This window comes from Chamaea fasciata, unplaced genomic scaffold (assembly GCF_029207755.1).
Source record: "Chamaea fasciata isolate MVZ Bird 193981 ecotype frontalis unplaced genomic scaffold, bChaFas1.0.hap1 SCAF_5, whole genome shotgun sequence".
Lineage (NCBI taxonomy): Eukaryota > Metazoa > Chordata > Aves > Passeriformes > Sylviidae > Chamaea > Chamaea fasciata.
Window position 1 is genome coordinate 9,007,759 of NW_027094090.1, and position 17,310 is coordinate 9,025,068.

The following is a 17,310-nucleotide window of genomic DNA, read 5'->3' on the forward strand; positions in this document are numbered from 1 at the left end:
CATTATAACTATTCCACTAGCCCTTTCTAAAAGTTAAAATGTAGATATCATGTATCTCCCTGGCATCTGAAGAGCAGCTGTGAAACAACAGAAATATTGTGATTTGAAAAGAAACCAAAGCATTGACATGTCAGTATAAACTATTTTTCTAAATTATATGTCTTAGAAAAGCGTTGAAATAATATGGAGTAAAGCATAAAAATTCTTTTATACCCTGAGCCACAATATAGTGCCATCCGTTAATAGAAATATTTATTAATTCTCTCACTAGAAATACTTCAAAGTGAAAAATACTTTTGAATATTTCTTCATTCCTTCTTGTATGGAATATTAAATTGTATATTAAATTAGAGGTGTTTAACAGGAATGGGGACAAAGATATGTAAAAAACAATTGGAAGAAAACATTTCATAACAATAATTTCACAGTAGAGATGATGGTGGTAGTCAGCCAATCCCTCTATTGGCTGACAAACCACTATTTTGAGATACTGTTCACAATTAACAGCACAAAGAAAAATTCTATTCAACTAGAACAGAAGAGCTTTCCAATTAAGAAGACAAAAAGCAGGCATTGTCATGCTCTCAGTTCTGTATGTCATTTCTAATAAAGATTGGATACTAGAAATGCGTGCTAAAATGAACCTTTTCTTTATAAAAAGAAGGCTCTATAGCGCAGGAAAATAATATAAACTTTTTGGTCTAGCTTTTTCTCAATCAAAGGGCATATCAGTTACTGTATATTGCTGCAACATTCCAAGCATTAAATTAAATTATAGACAATAGAATCAAATAGAGTTTACATCTGTGGAGCATTAAAAAATGAGGCACGTTCAGCAGTTTATTTATTCCCAATAGAAATACTCCCGTTGAAACAGTGCTCCGAAAACATTCTTTCCTACCAGGCTCGGCTGTCTCAAATGCATTCCTCAGGCAAGATACATATTTAGTTTTTAAAAGTGACACGTAGAAATCAACCTTGATTTTCTTGAATGGCTGGACTTTCTTTAGTTGTGCTACAGTTTGGGTAACCTTATCACTCCCAGGCTCTAACCCTGCTACTGGACCTGTACAAACAGCCTGAAGCACACTTATTCCACAGGGCTGCAAATAAGCACCAAAGGTCCACCTGTGTTAATACATTTGGAAGGCTTCTGTCACTTATTACACAAGATTAATGTGTAAGGAGAGGCCAAATTCTGAGGAGACTGAATGTGCAGTCTTTAGTCTAAATACAAGGATCTGGACCATCTGATCTGAAAATTGCACTATTAGCGGAATGCCATTACAGCTTTCTGAAGTCATAAAAGAAATGGTGGCAAACTTTACTAGTAAGTTTGGATGCACATTTTTAAATACGGCTTAAAATTGTTTTATAAATAAAAAATTATTTTAGATTTAAGTTATAGGCATCATATCTTCTTGTTCCTAATGCTGGATAATTCGTTCTGTAATTTAGATCAGCAGACTGTATAAATAATTCAGAAACAGCAATAGAGTGCATCAAGGGAAAAATTCTACACAGGTGTAAGTAAGTGAAATGCCACTGAGCAATTTACAATGCTACATTTGCACAGTGGTCATTCCATCTTCTTTGGCTACTGTGGTCTTTTGCCTGGAGACACTAGACCACATTTGAAATGGAATCATTACCTATGTTGAGTCCATCCATTGCATGATTTGCTACACTGTTCTCTAAAGTCATATATTTCTATTTTTTTTCCCCATAAAAGACTCATTGGCCAAGAAAAAAAAGCCCGTATCTTCATAGAGTTTGCAGCTTGATGTGAAATTTAGTAGGTTGAGTTCTGTGACTAAAAGCCCAAACTGGGTTGTATTGAAAAACAGATAAAGGCGAGTAAGCAAAAATTAATCCAAATTTCCTAGAACTCTTGTGTAATAGAACTTCTGACTATTTACATTAATATTCTGTAGACTTGCCCTACTTGGTTTTTTTCATTTCAAGCTCTCTGACAAAAGAATGTGAAAAGGAGGTAAATATTTAACATGAAGGGATTCCTTAGATGTTTTTAGTACAACTTACTTGAAGCAGAGGATGCCATTTGAAGACATGTAATTTGTGTTAAGGTGCTGATGCTTATATTTTTGGTATAAATTCAAGAACAGGGGCAGCTGACTTGGTGGAAGCCACAGATGCCTTGACAAGTCAAGACATCTGTGCAAACAGCACAGCTCCAGTTTTCAACACAGACAGCATCCATATTGCTGCTTTACTGGAGCAGGTTATGTAAATCCTTGTCAGTAAGCCACCAACAGATACGCAGTGAAAATAAATCCTTCTAAAGGACCTGTCTTCTGATCTTTATAAACCTTCTAAACAGAGCAACAAAGAAAACAGCCCAAATTCCACTGATTATCTGATCTATGAATCACCAAAATGCTAAATTCTGCAGGGAAGAGGTAATTGTTTCCAATAGCTGTTTAGCACTTTTAAAGCTATTCAGATAATGATGATGTGCATAGACCAAAGAGCAGATAACCACTGAAAAAATAGGTACTGTCAAATGTATTAATAGCAGCACCAGACTAGACATGCATAGGAATGTGTAGGTATATATAAGCACTTGAACAAATTTTAGAGTAAACTTTATTTTTGTACTGGTATCACTGAGACTAACTTCAAAAGAAAAAAAAAAAGTTGAAACAGGAAAAAGAAAAAGCCAAGGTTTCTTTTGGAAATATGAATTCTTATTATAGCTATCATTTTTTGAAACCTTTATTAGAATATTTTCAGATGCTGAGCAACCTTTCTTAAAAAAGCGAGCTTTGTGTGAAATAGCATATTGTACATGCATATAAATATACCTGCACACATGCACAAAAACACACATTCTGTGGGTCACAGAATATTTTCCTTGGATGAATATTTTTCTAGGAGATGGAAGTAAATATTCTTTTTTTTATTTTACTGTTGCATAGAAATATTTTACTTGGAAATGTGACACATCCAACTACTGATCTGGTATCAGCACCCTGTGCTTGTAGAAAACTTTGTTTTTAGCGTAAATTATATTAGGAAAAATGAAGATGGGGAAATAAGCTGGAAGACAGCTAATCCTTTCCCCACTAGTATGTGGCTACTAACTAGAAGAGATTGTCAGATATTTCCTCCTACCTTTTTTTTAATTGGCTTGTCTTTGCAGATTATTCTGAAACAAATAGATCTGACTTTTAAATTATTTGCACCCTTATTGCTAAATTACCCACCACAATTCCTTGTCTTGTCCTGGCAGTATTTGCTGTTTACTTTTCCCTTTCTTTTTTTTTTTCAAAAACAAATACATACTATTACTTTATCTTCCATTGCTTCCAGCCGTGGAAAATGGGTAGAGAATGTTTGATACTTGTCATCCACTCAACCCAGATAAGTGAATGAGATTGCAAAAGATGCAATGAAAACCATTTTTTGGGGGGATATCTTGTGTATCTACATATATACATATAACGCACACCATGGCTTGTGTGGTCTCTCAGTGGCTGCCAGATGAGATGTTTGTATTGAGAAATACGTCCTTCTGCAAGAGAGACTGTTGAAATCAGAAACAGTGTATAAAGATATTTATGCGAATAATGCTGGCAGAAACAAACCAGATATATTGCATTTCCACTTACATGTGTGAGCATTTTCTAATGCTTTGTCTCCTTTTATTTTTCTTTGTAAAGAAATGTGTCCCACTGCCTTCAGATCAGACCGTATTTTATAATATCCTGCAAGGGTCAGAATAGGACCCAATTCTTTAACTCTTAAAGAGAGAAAATTCCCTTGAACTTTAGTTAAGCTTATGTAATAAGTGACAGAACTACTTAAGTATAACATTTTCTTCTAAAGTATTTATGAAATATAGTATAAACAGTTAAATAGCTCTGAGTTAAATAATATATGTTTTGGACCTATTCATTCCTAAGTGCACTTACTTCTGACAGTTTAATGAATATATTATTCTGTGACAAGTTATTTCATTCAGTTCATAATGTTCTTTTTTTCTTACATGTTTTTCCTAGTGTCACACATAGAGAATTGTATCCTGGTGTATAAATACTAGTGCAATATGCAGCAGGTATTACAAATTTAATTTGTCCTCAGATAGTCCCATGCCTGTAAATAATGTGCAGAATATAAATCTCTGTTTCTATTCTATTCTAAGAAGAAACATTGCTGTTAGATTGAGTATATTGTACTTGGTATCTATAGTTCTAATATAATATCGTCACATTTTTCATATTTATATTGACAATCATTTTGGATGTAACCAGTATATCTTGAAAGTTGTTATTTAGAAATTGTTTTATAGTTTTGTAAAACGATTCTGAATTTTTTCTTCTATATTAATTTTTTTCTACATCTATCTCTACACATTTCTATGAAAAATCCACAGCAGTTTTTTCAGAAGTTCTATTGCTTTAGGAGATAGTTACATTTTATTAAAGAGACATCTATTTAGAGAGGGCATAATAATAGGTGCTTTAAAGGTATGCAGCAATTCTTTGCTAGCTGTATAGATTCTAGTTTTAGTTTTTCATTTTGGTGTTTTTTTCCTCTGTGATGCATTATGAGATTATAGAAATTTAATGTTTTTCCCATTTATTAATATTTTGGCAAAAGGGAATATTTGCATGTTTTAAATTAAGACTTCTATTTTGTTTTAAGAACATGTAATTTTGAAATGTTAGTTGACTTACTATAAAAACAGAGGACTGCATTAATCAAAATAAAATATGTAAAATTATCAAAATAGTTCCATCCATGGGAAAATAATTGGATTTTTTAATGCTTGAAAATGCTCTGTATTTGAAGTTTTTATTCCAATTTGGGATGGAAACATTTTCCAAAATCTTTAAAAATTCTTTCAGAGTCTGAAAAATGTTCTCTCCCAGTTCCAATATCTTTTATGTGTTCTGCTCCCTTTTTTTCTGAGGGCAGATTCTCAGGAATGTAACCTGCGGGTTACCCGTTGTACTTGCATTCAAAACAAGAACTGTCCAGCAGTTTTATAGAGACTTGCTGAAACATCAGTGCTAATCATGTAGAGCTAAATTCAAACCCTGGAGAATTTTGTGAATATAGAAATTATTATTTTCTCATTTACCCCACCTTCATGATGGAAATCCTTTGATTCTGGTTTAGTGGGGTTTTTTATTTATTTTGTTTTGGCTGTACCTTCCAGTTATACTGGAAATTCCAGGAGAAAACTGTTGTCCAGGGCTATGTATTTTTTCAGCTCTGAGCAGTACATAATCTATTAATGAGGGGTGTCCCTCAAGGATGTATACTGGGACTGGTACTGTTTAATATCTTTAACACCAATATAGACTGTGGGATGGAGACCACCCTCAGGAAGTTTGTGGATGTCACCAACCTGGTGGCAGCATTGGCAGTCCCTGACTCTGGCCGGGGGTTGTGGTAGATGGTCTTTGAAGGTTCTTTCCAACCCAAAACTCTCTATGTGTCTATAATTTAACCCCTAAATCTCTATGGGTTTCTGCACAACTCTTCAGTTTACAAAAAAAGGATCAGATGTCTCAATCCTTCATTTTCATAGTATGTCTATAATTCTAAACATCAGTAGCCCTTGTGAGAAATAAAGGACAATAATGAAATTATCTCATGTTCTACCTTCTGTAAAGCCAGATATAAGTAGAAAAGACAGATTGACCCCAAAACATCTGAAATTAAGCCCCAGTGATCAAGCATCAAGATGAAGATGAATTTCTAAATTAGAGTGAAGAAAGAACTAATGTAGGAACACCCGTAAGTGCATGATGTTTTTACATCCTGTGCAGAATTATTCAGAACAGAATCATAGGGAGACAATGTTTCATTTTGAAGTGGAAGAGGTTTATGGGAGATTTTTTTTATGATTACCATCAGGTCAATTGAGGATATAAAGATGTTACTTGTAATTTCAGGAGACTGTTTCTCTGTTCTATCTAACGTAGAATTCTCTTCAGTGTAAGAGGGGCTTTTGTTATCACTGGGTATTTTTCTAAAAGCATCTGAGAGGCTTAGGAGCACAAACTGCAGCTGAAATTCAGTACAGTTTATTGTATGACTCTGTTGGATAATCAAATGTGACATGAGAAAAGATAATGTTTATATCAAAGCACGATAAACTTCTAAACAAGCGCTACCATTTTTCTGTCTTGCAAAATCCATCAGAAACAAATGAATAGTGGGGGGGGGGGGAAATGGAAAGGGAGGATGGGTGGACATATCTGTGAAGGTTTGAGGATAATATGCAACAGTCCATAATATAATTACTAATAGTTACATGACCATTAATAGCTGTCTATTATTGACTTTTATTCTCCAGTTATGCTGTTTAAGATCTGTGTTGAGTTCTACCAGCTCATAATCAAATGGCAGAAAAATGCTTTCTGTTAATATTTTCAAAGCATTACTGATTCTGAAAGGTTTCAAATATGTCTTAAGTTAATCAAATAAAGCTTTTTTTCCTGTCTCTTTCTTCCAAGGCATTTACTTAACCAGCACTTTACAGATTACTAGGCATAGTGGGGGAGAAACAGAAGAGACAACAACGATAGCTATTTCTATGTGTTGCCCATCACTGCAATGATTAAAATTGCAAACATTGATAAATTACAACCTTGTTTATTTATAGAATGCATTTTGGAGTGGAACTCACCTATAGTTCATTATGTATCTAAAAATTAGATTACATTCTTACAATTTGGATTATAGAAATTAATATTTTCAGTTTATATTTGTTTGGATGCTCTTATAAAGGAATTTTAAAATGCCATATGGGAATACCTCTTTCTTTTGTTCTGATAAAAAAAGACAGCTGGATAAATACCTTAAACTAGACACCTGACTTTGAACAAAACAAAAGGTGAATATGACATATCCCACCTTATAATAAAAGAATTTGAATTCTTTCATAGAGCTCTGTGTCATAATAATAATAAAAAACCCCATAAGTAAAAAAGGCAATAAAAAGACCTTTGATGCATTCAGTTTTCATTAACATTTAAAAGTATTTGAGATATATCAGGAAAAGCTGGGTCAAATCATGGATGTATTAGTGCCAGTTAACTCACATGGGGTCAGCCTTCCAAAGACACTGATGTAGCAGCTGAATGTATCTCCTTTCTGTGAATTAAATCTTTCCAGAGAAGATATTCTGGTCAATTAAAAGAACAAACTTTGGACTAACAAAGAGTTAATTTCTAGAAAGGTCTATTCACTGCTTTATATTTAGAGTTTCTGCGCTCAGGGAAAATGGAGTTTATTTCTGTCAGTGAGGTGTAACAAGTCTTTCTAAACTCACCTATGGAATATGGTCTCAAACTCTGCATATGCTGTGAGCAATTTATTTCACAGGAAAAAAAAAACACCTTGAAAATTTTCTTTCATCTTTTTAGTTATTTCCATTTCAATTTTCCCTCTGCCTTTTTCTTTTCTTACAATGCCTCCTTTCTCCCTGATTCTGTTTTTGTTTCCTGTTGATGTCTCCAGATAGCCTTACATACACTGTCAATCACATGCCATCCTGCTCAAAAGCATATGCTCTGAAAATCACATGAGATAGCTCCTTTTAATCCATATTTTACAGGGGAAATTTAATTTAACAGTCATTTTGAATAGCATAAACCCCTGACTCTTGGCATCTTCATTTTAAATGGAAGCACCAGATTCTCTTTCTGTCAAAACACAGGATCTCTCCATAGGACGAATTCTCCTCTTCCCATGCTGGTGTGGTAATAAGCATGTAGTAGCTGGTACACCTTAATAAATCAGGTCCTCAAGAGACTGGACTGTCTGTGTTTCATCAGCAAAGGTCTGTGATTATTTGAACCATATGTACCTTCTAAAATTCAAGTTTTATAAATCGATTATTTCACTTGTTAACACTATTAAGATATTAAACATAATGTAAAACATCATCTGTGTGTGTAATTTTAAAACGACATTTCTTTCTGTGCTTACTTCCTTAGAGGTATATTGGATGAAGTGCGTAAAGTTCACAAAGACTATTTCATGGATGCTTGTGTCTTCCATAGACTGAAATAATTGCACAGTAAAAAATTCCAATTTATATTTCTGCTGGAATATATTAAGAGAAAAACACATTTCTGAAGCTTTCTATCATACAGTCTACCATTTGGAAAGAAATTTATAATATTGGTGAAAATATTTATTATCCACAACATTATTATGTATTATTATGTATTATCACCTCCTAAAATGCTTTACTAAAGTAAATTATCATTAGGATTTCAAGTTTAGAAAATTTTAGGCAGCCACCATAATGCAGGTCACCAAGACCTGGGAGTTCATAACAGCCACAGTGTTATGTTATTTTGTGTAAGCGATTGTTTGATATTTTCTATCACAACCATGTTTCTGAACTGTGTTGTCACATAGCATTTTGGGGATGCATGTACCTTTTCCAAGAAAAATCCCACTGGTAAGCTAAACAATTTTTTTTATAGTGAAGTATAATGGTATAATGAGTACATCAATTTACCATAGCAAATTTGTTTGAACGAGTGACAAAATTTGCTAATACTGAAATTAATTTTAAAATATATTTCTTCACATCTCTGCAAGCAATAACCCTCTAACTTGAAGTAGATAAGGAAAAAATATAGTAAGCTTAATTTAAAATATTTTAAATTGTTATTATTGTTGGAAACGAAATACTATCATTAAAAGCATAATGAATGGTAGACATCATTTATATAGTAGTTTAATATTGAAATGATGAAAATTTCTTCTCATTCTGAGTTGATTCTCTATCAGTTGTTTCCCAGGTTAGGATAAAATACAGAAGGAAAAGTATTTTCCCTACACTGTTCCACATGTATTTAATCTATTGGTGTAATTGCCTAGGTCAAAATTAATGAACTTAATTAAGAAAAATGGCAGATGAGCTCTGGATTAGACCTTCTGTGAGAAACCATGCTATCTTACTGCCATGATAAAAACCAATAAGATCCAGAAATTGGTATGGTCAAACGTGTTAGTGTCAGAAAACAAATATCACTTCAACATATATTACTTTTTAGCACGTTCTCTAACTGCTCTCATTTGACTTACAAAGAGGTTTTCCTCTAAAACAATCTCTAAATCATCCATCATTTCTAGGTAGTAAGGATTAAAATTCAAAAATATCAAGTTTTTATTGCAGTGAATTAATTTTTTTTTCAAGAATTAGTAACATTAAATTGAATATCAGTTTTGGTTTTTGTTTTATTTTTTTTATTGGACCAGGATGTAAATCTAGAAATGTATCTTAAAATTGCTGTAAACCCAGCTTGTATGAAGATGATGTGAAATCACCCTAAAACTGATGTACACCGTAGAATTTTCCAGCAATTTCCACTAAAAAAATTATAAAATACTGTGTAAGCATACATGTTTTTTATTGTTATATAATATAGTAACACTATAAACCTGTTATATTTCAGTTGTTTAATGACTAAAACCAAACCAGCTACAGTGCTACTAACTGAATATGCTATTTTGCCATCAGGAAAGAAAAACTAAGTATTTGCTAAATGTGACATAATTCACGTATATCACAGTATATATGTGACACATAGTAGTTTGAAATGGAAAAATCAACTATTAGGACTTGAATTATCATGGTTAGCTGCGTTAAGGACATTCAAGCTATACAGACTATTTTCTGTCGTTATCTGAGTAGAATTAGAATAAACAAAATATTTCCTAAGATTTATTTTGTGTTCCAGTTTAAGGTTTTTCCAATATTCTTATTGGGAAAAAAAGCCAAAAGAGTGTTTTGTCTTGGATACAGATTGAAACTATTCTTATCTCCCCAAAATGTACCTTTTAATTTCAGAAACTTTTGCCTCTGTAATTTGGACAGTGTGACAGGGAAAGATTTTGTTTGAAGTTTTGACTATAATTTAAACTTCATCTCTAAATCCAGAACATTTAGAGGAAGAGAAGCAAAATTATTCATGGGCTTTGCTGCACCAGCTCCCTTCATGAAGCCAATTACATTCTCCAAATAAAGCTCATCAGCCAAACTCACCTGCTGTTAAGAGCAGGGGTTGAATCATACGAAAGTACTTATAGAATTATGGGTTTTTGCTTGTTGTTACTGGAGTTTGCTTTCTGTCTCCTACACTGCCAAGTTTCTGAGGCATCTGCCTGGCAGCCACATAGATAAAACCTCAAGCAGTGAAAGCTCATACTTCAGTCTCCCTCACAGGCTTTTAAACCTATCTCCTACTGATTCATCTTCTCCCAATAAAACACTAAAGTATCTTAAGAACAATGTTTTAAAATTATAGTGGTATCTTTCAGCATTACTACTACCCTGGATTTTTTAGTTAGTTTACTATTTGCAATTAATTCTGCCATTGCAGTTCTTAGCTCAGATTTTACTACCAAATCTCATGCAGGAGGATTTACTTTGGCCACCTCTGGCCAGTTAACTCTGTCCCCTTTTCTACTTCCCAACCAGTTCAGTTCCTTGATGTTTGACCTGAGTTAATGTAACTTTCCATTACCTTACGATCACTGTCATGACTCTATAATTATTTTTACAGAGTTGTATTTGACTGAAGATGATAAGCACAGAAAAGTAAAAATTGTTAATTTAATATTCAGCAGAATAGGGGGTTTTAGGTGAATTTTACTCTCTATTTTTTTTTCCCTGGGAAGAAATCTTCTGCCTCCTGCTACTAATTTTATATATATTTCCAGTTAGGGGTCTTAACCTTGTCAAAAAGATTCAACCACTTGAAAGTTTATATTTTTGTCCTTGTGATGGCTGAGTCTTTAGAGTACCCTCAAATAAACATTTGCCTTAAAGTACCAGTGTTTTAAAACAGAAGATACATATATTGCCTGGTCTTACGATTGACCTATAGTTCATAAACTGTGTCACAGATATTTCAGGATCTCCTCTGTATCTCTTTTTATTTCCCTCATTTTTTGTTTCTGTCTCTTTCTTGTCACATATAAACAGATTTCGTTATCACTTGTCAGCAAGGTAGCAAAAAGCTAAATTAATTAAAATTACATAAGGTCCATGAAGCTCTTGTAAAGCTTGTTCCATTGCAGTACCTGTATTCCAGGACTCTGCCAATAATTTGAAACATAGGATGTCATTCAGGTGCTCACATTACCTAGATTTTATATCAGTGGCCTTTTACATTATTGATGGGGACAGAAAGCAACCCCAGCCATTAACTCTTCCTGTAAAGCAGCACTGAAACATCCACCTTGTGTGGACTCATTTGTCACTGCCCTGCATCTGGAAAACATCTTTGCCAGAAGAATGATCTGCAGCATGAAGTAGAGTGGGAGGTGAAGCTATATTTCTGAAGAATTTAAAAGGGGAGCCAAAGATTTTTATGAGGGCAAAAAAGGGCAAGGGCAATAGACTTGTGCAGTTGTGATGATGTAATGCTATGTAGAACAGAGCAGAGCAACAGCAGCTTTGTAACTCCCTGAGAAAAATAAAAAAGATTAAAAAATTGCGGTGATACTTGCCTATATTCAAGGTCTGAAGTTATATATTAATCAAAATGTGCTTAAATTCTGAGAAAGTGTTATAAATGAAATGTCACTATAGTTTTGTTGCTGTGGAGCAGCATTGAGATTTTTGCATTTGATTTTCTAAGCATATTTAGGTTATCAATCCTTATATTTAAAAAAAAAAAACCCCACTGAAATAAAAATAGAGTTTATTTTTTTTTTCTAATGGAAGAAATGACTGCTCTAAAATAATCTTAGCAATTAGAATTATATACTGCTCATTAAAATATCGAAGAAATTGCCTATTAGGAATACAATTACCATTGTTAGACCAATGTGCAATAGAATCCATTTTGTAAAAGACGATACAGTATGGATATTCTCACCAAAGTAGATCTGCTATAAGAGATAATGTGTTAAGCAAGATCAGTCTGAATATTTGCCAGCAAGCTCTTTCAGACAGATAGCAAACCATCAGATTTGTTCTCAGCTTTTAAAGCAGAAAGAAATAAGATTTGTTCTCTTATGAAGTGTAATTCAGCCGTCCAGACTTGCTTTAAAGTTTTCATAGGTAAAGTGAAGTGTCATAGAGAGGTATGTAAATAATGAAGCAGTCTTTCCTTTGTTGCGTAAAATGCTGTTTGTACTGCAATGGCATGGCTTTAGTTATGGTCTTGAGTCTTTAGATGAAAATGGAAAAGCACAATAGCACAAAAGATAACATTTTCTCAAATTCATGGATCAGTACTCCAGAAGATTTGTTTTTACCAAAAGATAAGAGTAGGAAAGGTCTTTTTTCTATGTGCTGAGTACTAGCAATATATTCACCCTGAATAATTCATTCTCTGTGTCTCTGGCTTTTTGTTTCTTTATGCAAGATCTTTACAGAAAAAGTACTTTTTTTCTTTTTTGTTGCAGAAATTTATAGAAACTCAGTAAAAGGAAGGGTTCTGCTCAACAGAAGCCCTTAACCACTTCCACGTGAAGGAGAAGCCAAGGGTTTCTAGACCATGTGCTGGAACAGTTTGTATAGTTTATTAAATATTAAATTTTTTAATATTTTGTTGCACAGCTTCAACAGGAAATGGAGAAAACATCCATCCTTCCCTACCAATCTAGTATCTAATAACTTGTGATTAGAACTCTGTATGGAAGGAGAAAAATCTGAGTTTCAATCAGTTTAGAAAAGAGAATTGACCTCATGTCTGCTATTCCTCATGTGACTGATTTAACCATTAGAATATTTTACAAATGTTAGGTAGCACTATATTTTCTCCGGCCAGGTTGTTGAAGAAAAACTGCCCTTGCACCTTGTAAGTGTGCTAGACGTGCCCAGCATAAGTGTGGATATTAAATCGTTGTATTAGGTAGAGGAACAACTTCTTTTTGGGTTATGCTAAAGTTTAGAGCATAATTATCTAGAATTTCAATTGTCTAGAAATCGATTTTTTAGTTAAAGGGTATCAGCATGACCAATGATCTGTGTGTACAGCTTTGGGGCCCCCCACATAAGAAGGACATGGATCTGTTTGGAGCAAGCCCAGAGGAGGCCACAAAGATGACGAGAGAACTCAAACGCCTCCAGGATAAAGACAGGCTGAGAGAGCTGGGCTTGTTCAGCCTGGAGAAGAGAAAACTTTAGGAAGACTTTATAGCAGCTTTTAGAATCTAAAGGGGATACAAGAGAGGTGGAGAGGATCTTTTCACAAGGATGTGGTGATAGAACAAGAGATAATGGCTCTAAACTGTAAGAGCATAGGCTGAGATTAGATGTTAGAAATCTTTAACTGTGAGGGTGTTGAGATGCTGGCACAGGATATCCAAAGATGTGGGTTCCCCATCCCTGGAAGTGTTCAAGGCCAAGTTGGACAGGGCTTGGAGAAACTATAGTAGGGAGGTTGGAACCAGATGATCTTTAAGGTCCCTCCCAATCCAAACCATTCCATGATTGTAAGAACTAACAATACACCTGTGCTCGCATGAAAGCTGTGCTATGTGTGGAGGCAGAAGCTTGTCCAGAAGCAGTTCACCTGCATTCCTGCAGGGCTACACTGAAAACAACCAGCTTTGCTGAAGAGGCATAGCACAACAAAAATGATGTTCTACTGCTTCGGAGCCTGTGTCAAACCACACCATGGTGAGATTCACTCACCTAGAAATGGCATGCTTCTAGTACTGTTTTAGACTACCAGATACACCACTCACTCCCCAAGCATTCAGGAGGTGCTGCATTCTATTTGCCTGCACTATCCTGGTATCTCATGTATCCTACAATATATGGAAATTCTACTACCTTTCAAAGGATCCACATAATGCTGCTACATTTGTGATTCAGTACAAAAATCATTCTCCAAACCTTGTTGTTTTTCAGCCCTTTTAGACATTGGGTTCACTTCTATTCTTGTCTCTACCCCCACAGCAGCCCCATGTCTGTGTAGTTTGCTGCACAGTCTTAGAAACCTCTATTTTTACAAGTTCTGTCTTGAAAGATGTTTAGTATTCTCAATTTCCATTTAAGACAATAAGACTCACAGGTGTGCTTTGCAGGACTGTCTTATATAAGCAGTTACCAGTTTATATGATCAGGTAGAGAATTGTTCATGAGAACACGAGTCATATCTCTGATCTATGTAAAGAAATATTGTCTCATTTATGAACAATTTGCCTTCAGGAAAACATGAAAATGAATCAGGGGAAGCTACCACAGTAACCTTTTGATGCTTGTATATAACTAGAATTTAAAATGTAACTCTTTTTACTCCAAGACTGATTAAAAAATAAAATATATCAAATTATTTAAATTCTTGCAAATAAAAAGTGTCTTTATTTAGGACCAAAAGTGTATTTCTAGCTCTGCTTTCATTTAATTTCTAATCTGTTCAGAAACAAGCAGTGTTCTTCCAAAACAGCAATCTGCTCATTTGCTTGGCGAGAGTAAGCTTTGAAAGTGCCATTTCCACACTGCTGTGCAGCTGTGTGCTGAGTGTATCACTGTCAAAGAATGTGTGACTATCCACTGGTTAGTATGCAATGCTTAGACAAAAAAGTCTCTTCTTTTCATTATGATGTTCTTCTCTGTCTTAGTTTTCCATCAGTTAAAGTGAGGCCAGTCACACACAGATACAACTATTTAATAGATTCTGCTTGAAGATCACTCGAGAAAGACACCGTGTGTGAGGCTGAATTTTTACTACAACTCCTTTGATGTAAATTTTATCATCTAAGGAAACGGCTTGCAGAAACTAGTTACTTTTATCCTTTCTTGACCTGAACTCAGCCTACCTAGTAAATGGAGCAAAACACATTTATCCTATTATTAAAATCACTTTTCATCACATAGATATTATACTTAATAATTTAAAATTAATAGAAATTGTATCAATTTGTTGGATTAAATTAATACCCTTTCAAACATTAAATTTCTTGCTTACAGAACATCTGCTGTGGTTTCTATGTTGCTGTCAAGGTGCAACATGGACAAAGAAATATAACTGCTGGTGGGGCATGTGAGCAGGAACCTCCAAACTGGATGGGGGCTCATTTGTCTTCTCTAGCTTAGGAACAATCCCACTTCTTCCAATATCAGCTTCAGGACCACATCCAAACAACTGAAAAAATTATGCTTATGGAAAGCTGTGAGGATAAGCATATTTAATTACTTTTACCAAGAGTGATTTCTTCAAAATAAAACAAGTTGCCACAGTACAGACATAAGAACATCGTTGCTATCCCCTAGTCCAAGCTTGGTCCTTTTGGAGAGAGGATGAGGGCACTGTCTCAAATTACTCCTTTTGAGGCTTCTCAACAGGAAAATGATTTTCAGCCTCTCTGACCTGCTGCAAGCCAGGCTGTGCTCTGCAGCACAGTGCAGAGAGATTTCCATGTTTTTCCTCTTACTTCCTGAGGCCTGAATCCAAGTTTCTGCAATATTACCCTGAATGAATTTCCTTTTCTCAGTGGAACTGGCTTAAGCCTGGATCATGTACAGCTAAACCTCAGATTCCCATATCAGGTCAGTGCATTTCTTGACAAAATCAGTATTGGAAAATTATTCATATGCATTTCAAAGATTTCATACTGCTTTCACTGAATTTAGAAGTAGCATATTCAGTGAACAGAGTGAATATATAAGTTCTGGGTTTAAAACCCACAATGCCATCCTCCTAAAAATAGAAACCCAGGTAAAAACAGTGTGCACACTGAAAAGCTGGAGCTTGACATACCTGAAAGACAAGGACAAAATTTCCAGTATTTTTATTTTTTAATTTCCATTATTAATTCTTCTTTTTTCCCCATTTGCAGTTAGTATTCTAAAGAGTACTTTTTCCTTTTCAGAAAACGTCCATTAGAAAACTGATTTTCATCCCTCCCCATCTCATATCTTAGGCAAAAAGATTAGAATGTAAAGACTCAGAGACAAACCTCCTAGAGAACTGGCTTTGTATGAAAATTGTTCCCAGGTGTTTCGTGTCTCTTTCTTGCTCAAAGATTATATGATTAGCATTTTAATGTCCAACAACTTCTCGCCCAGTTCCCTAGGAGAACATGAAGATGAAGCCATAAGAGTTAAGCTGTTTGGTATTTATCACGAACACTCTGATTGCATTTCAGAGCTCTGGGATTTAAACAGGACGTCAGTCTTTCGTAGCCCCTTTGGATATCTTGGACTTCACATAATGCTGCTGGATGAGTATCAAGAGCGACTGTTCGTGGGAGGAAGAGACCTCCTGTATTCCCTCAGCTTGGATCGAATCAGCGACAACTACCGAGAGGTGCAGTAAAAAGCCACATACATATTTATATATATATATATATCTTTATATATATTAGTCACTTCATTTCACAACACGTAGCACAGGATATTAGAACTTGCATGACTGAGGTAATGGAGTTTTTGTAGGTGTTTTGTGCACAAATTCTAAGGCCATATTTATATTTAAGAAAAATACAGGAATTACCATTCCCCCCCCCTCCCCCCCACCCCTTCGCCCACAAGGTTCACTCTGGATGAAGAGACTTGTTGTCATGTAAATATTTCTCACTGAATTTCAGCATGGCTGCAGATGTTTAGAGCACCTCACATTTGTAGATATCTGATTTCTGTATCTCCACTATATTATTGAGGAATAAAATCTCCCTGGTAGTTTTGGGGAGTTTCAGAAGAGAAAATGTTAAGGCAAAAAAAATTAGCATGTAAACTCTAAGAAGTTTTCAATAGCAGCATTAACTCTGCAGCTATTTTTTTAACCTTCTTTAGAAACTGGATTTTGCACGGGTTTGAGCCAAAGGTGCTATTACATAATGACTGAAAGTAGCATTTGAATGCTAGTCAGTGGTCTGTGGGAGAAAGGTGGGTCAAGTCATAATCCTACCAGAGAACTCAGTACATTGTAGAAACCACAAGTGATTGGCAAACTGACAACTGGAGAGGCTGGAGTCTGAGCTGATGTGAGCCTTGGATTCCTAACTTACTTCTACCCTTGGAAGCTAGAGTTGGAAACATGCAGTAGCAAGGGAAGCTGGCAGGAGCATTGTACCATTGTTCAACCATTTTGAATGTGGTAAAATGATCTCTTGAAATATTTCAGTGTTTTCCTTTTCTGCTTCTTTAAAATTTCCCAATGTGTTTTGATCTATTTTTATTTATTTGCAAATTAATAAGTAAAATAAAAAGTGAGTAAAATAAAATAAAGTCCCTTGGGATAAATATTTTTGTTGATGTCTATACTGCACTGACCACTGATGTTTCAAATTCTATTCTTCCTGCCCCCTTGCTAAAAGTGAATATCACGATTCTTATGTCAACACTCTGGC

At 34.8% G+C, this 17,310-nt stretch overlaps 1 protein-coding gene across 1 annotated transcript in view; it reads left to right on the forward strand.

The window, feature by feature from the left end:
• SEMA3E (semaphorin 3E) overlaps positions 1-17,310 on the forward strand; it is a 127,532-nt gene that overhangs the window by 51,667 nt on the left and 58,555 nt on the right. The window contains exon 2 of the mRNA XM_066182776.1: positions 16,108-16,268. Within this exon, the coding sequence (XP_066038873.1) occupies positions 16,108-16,268 (161 nt within the window). The remainder of the gene's footprint in view (positions 1-16,107; positions 16,269-17,310) is intronic.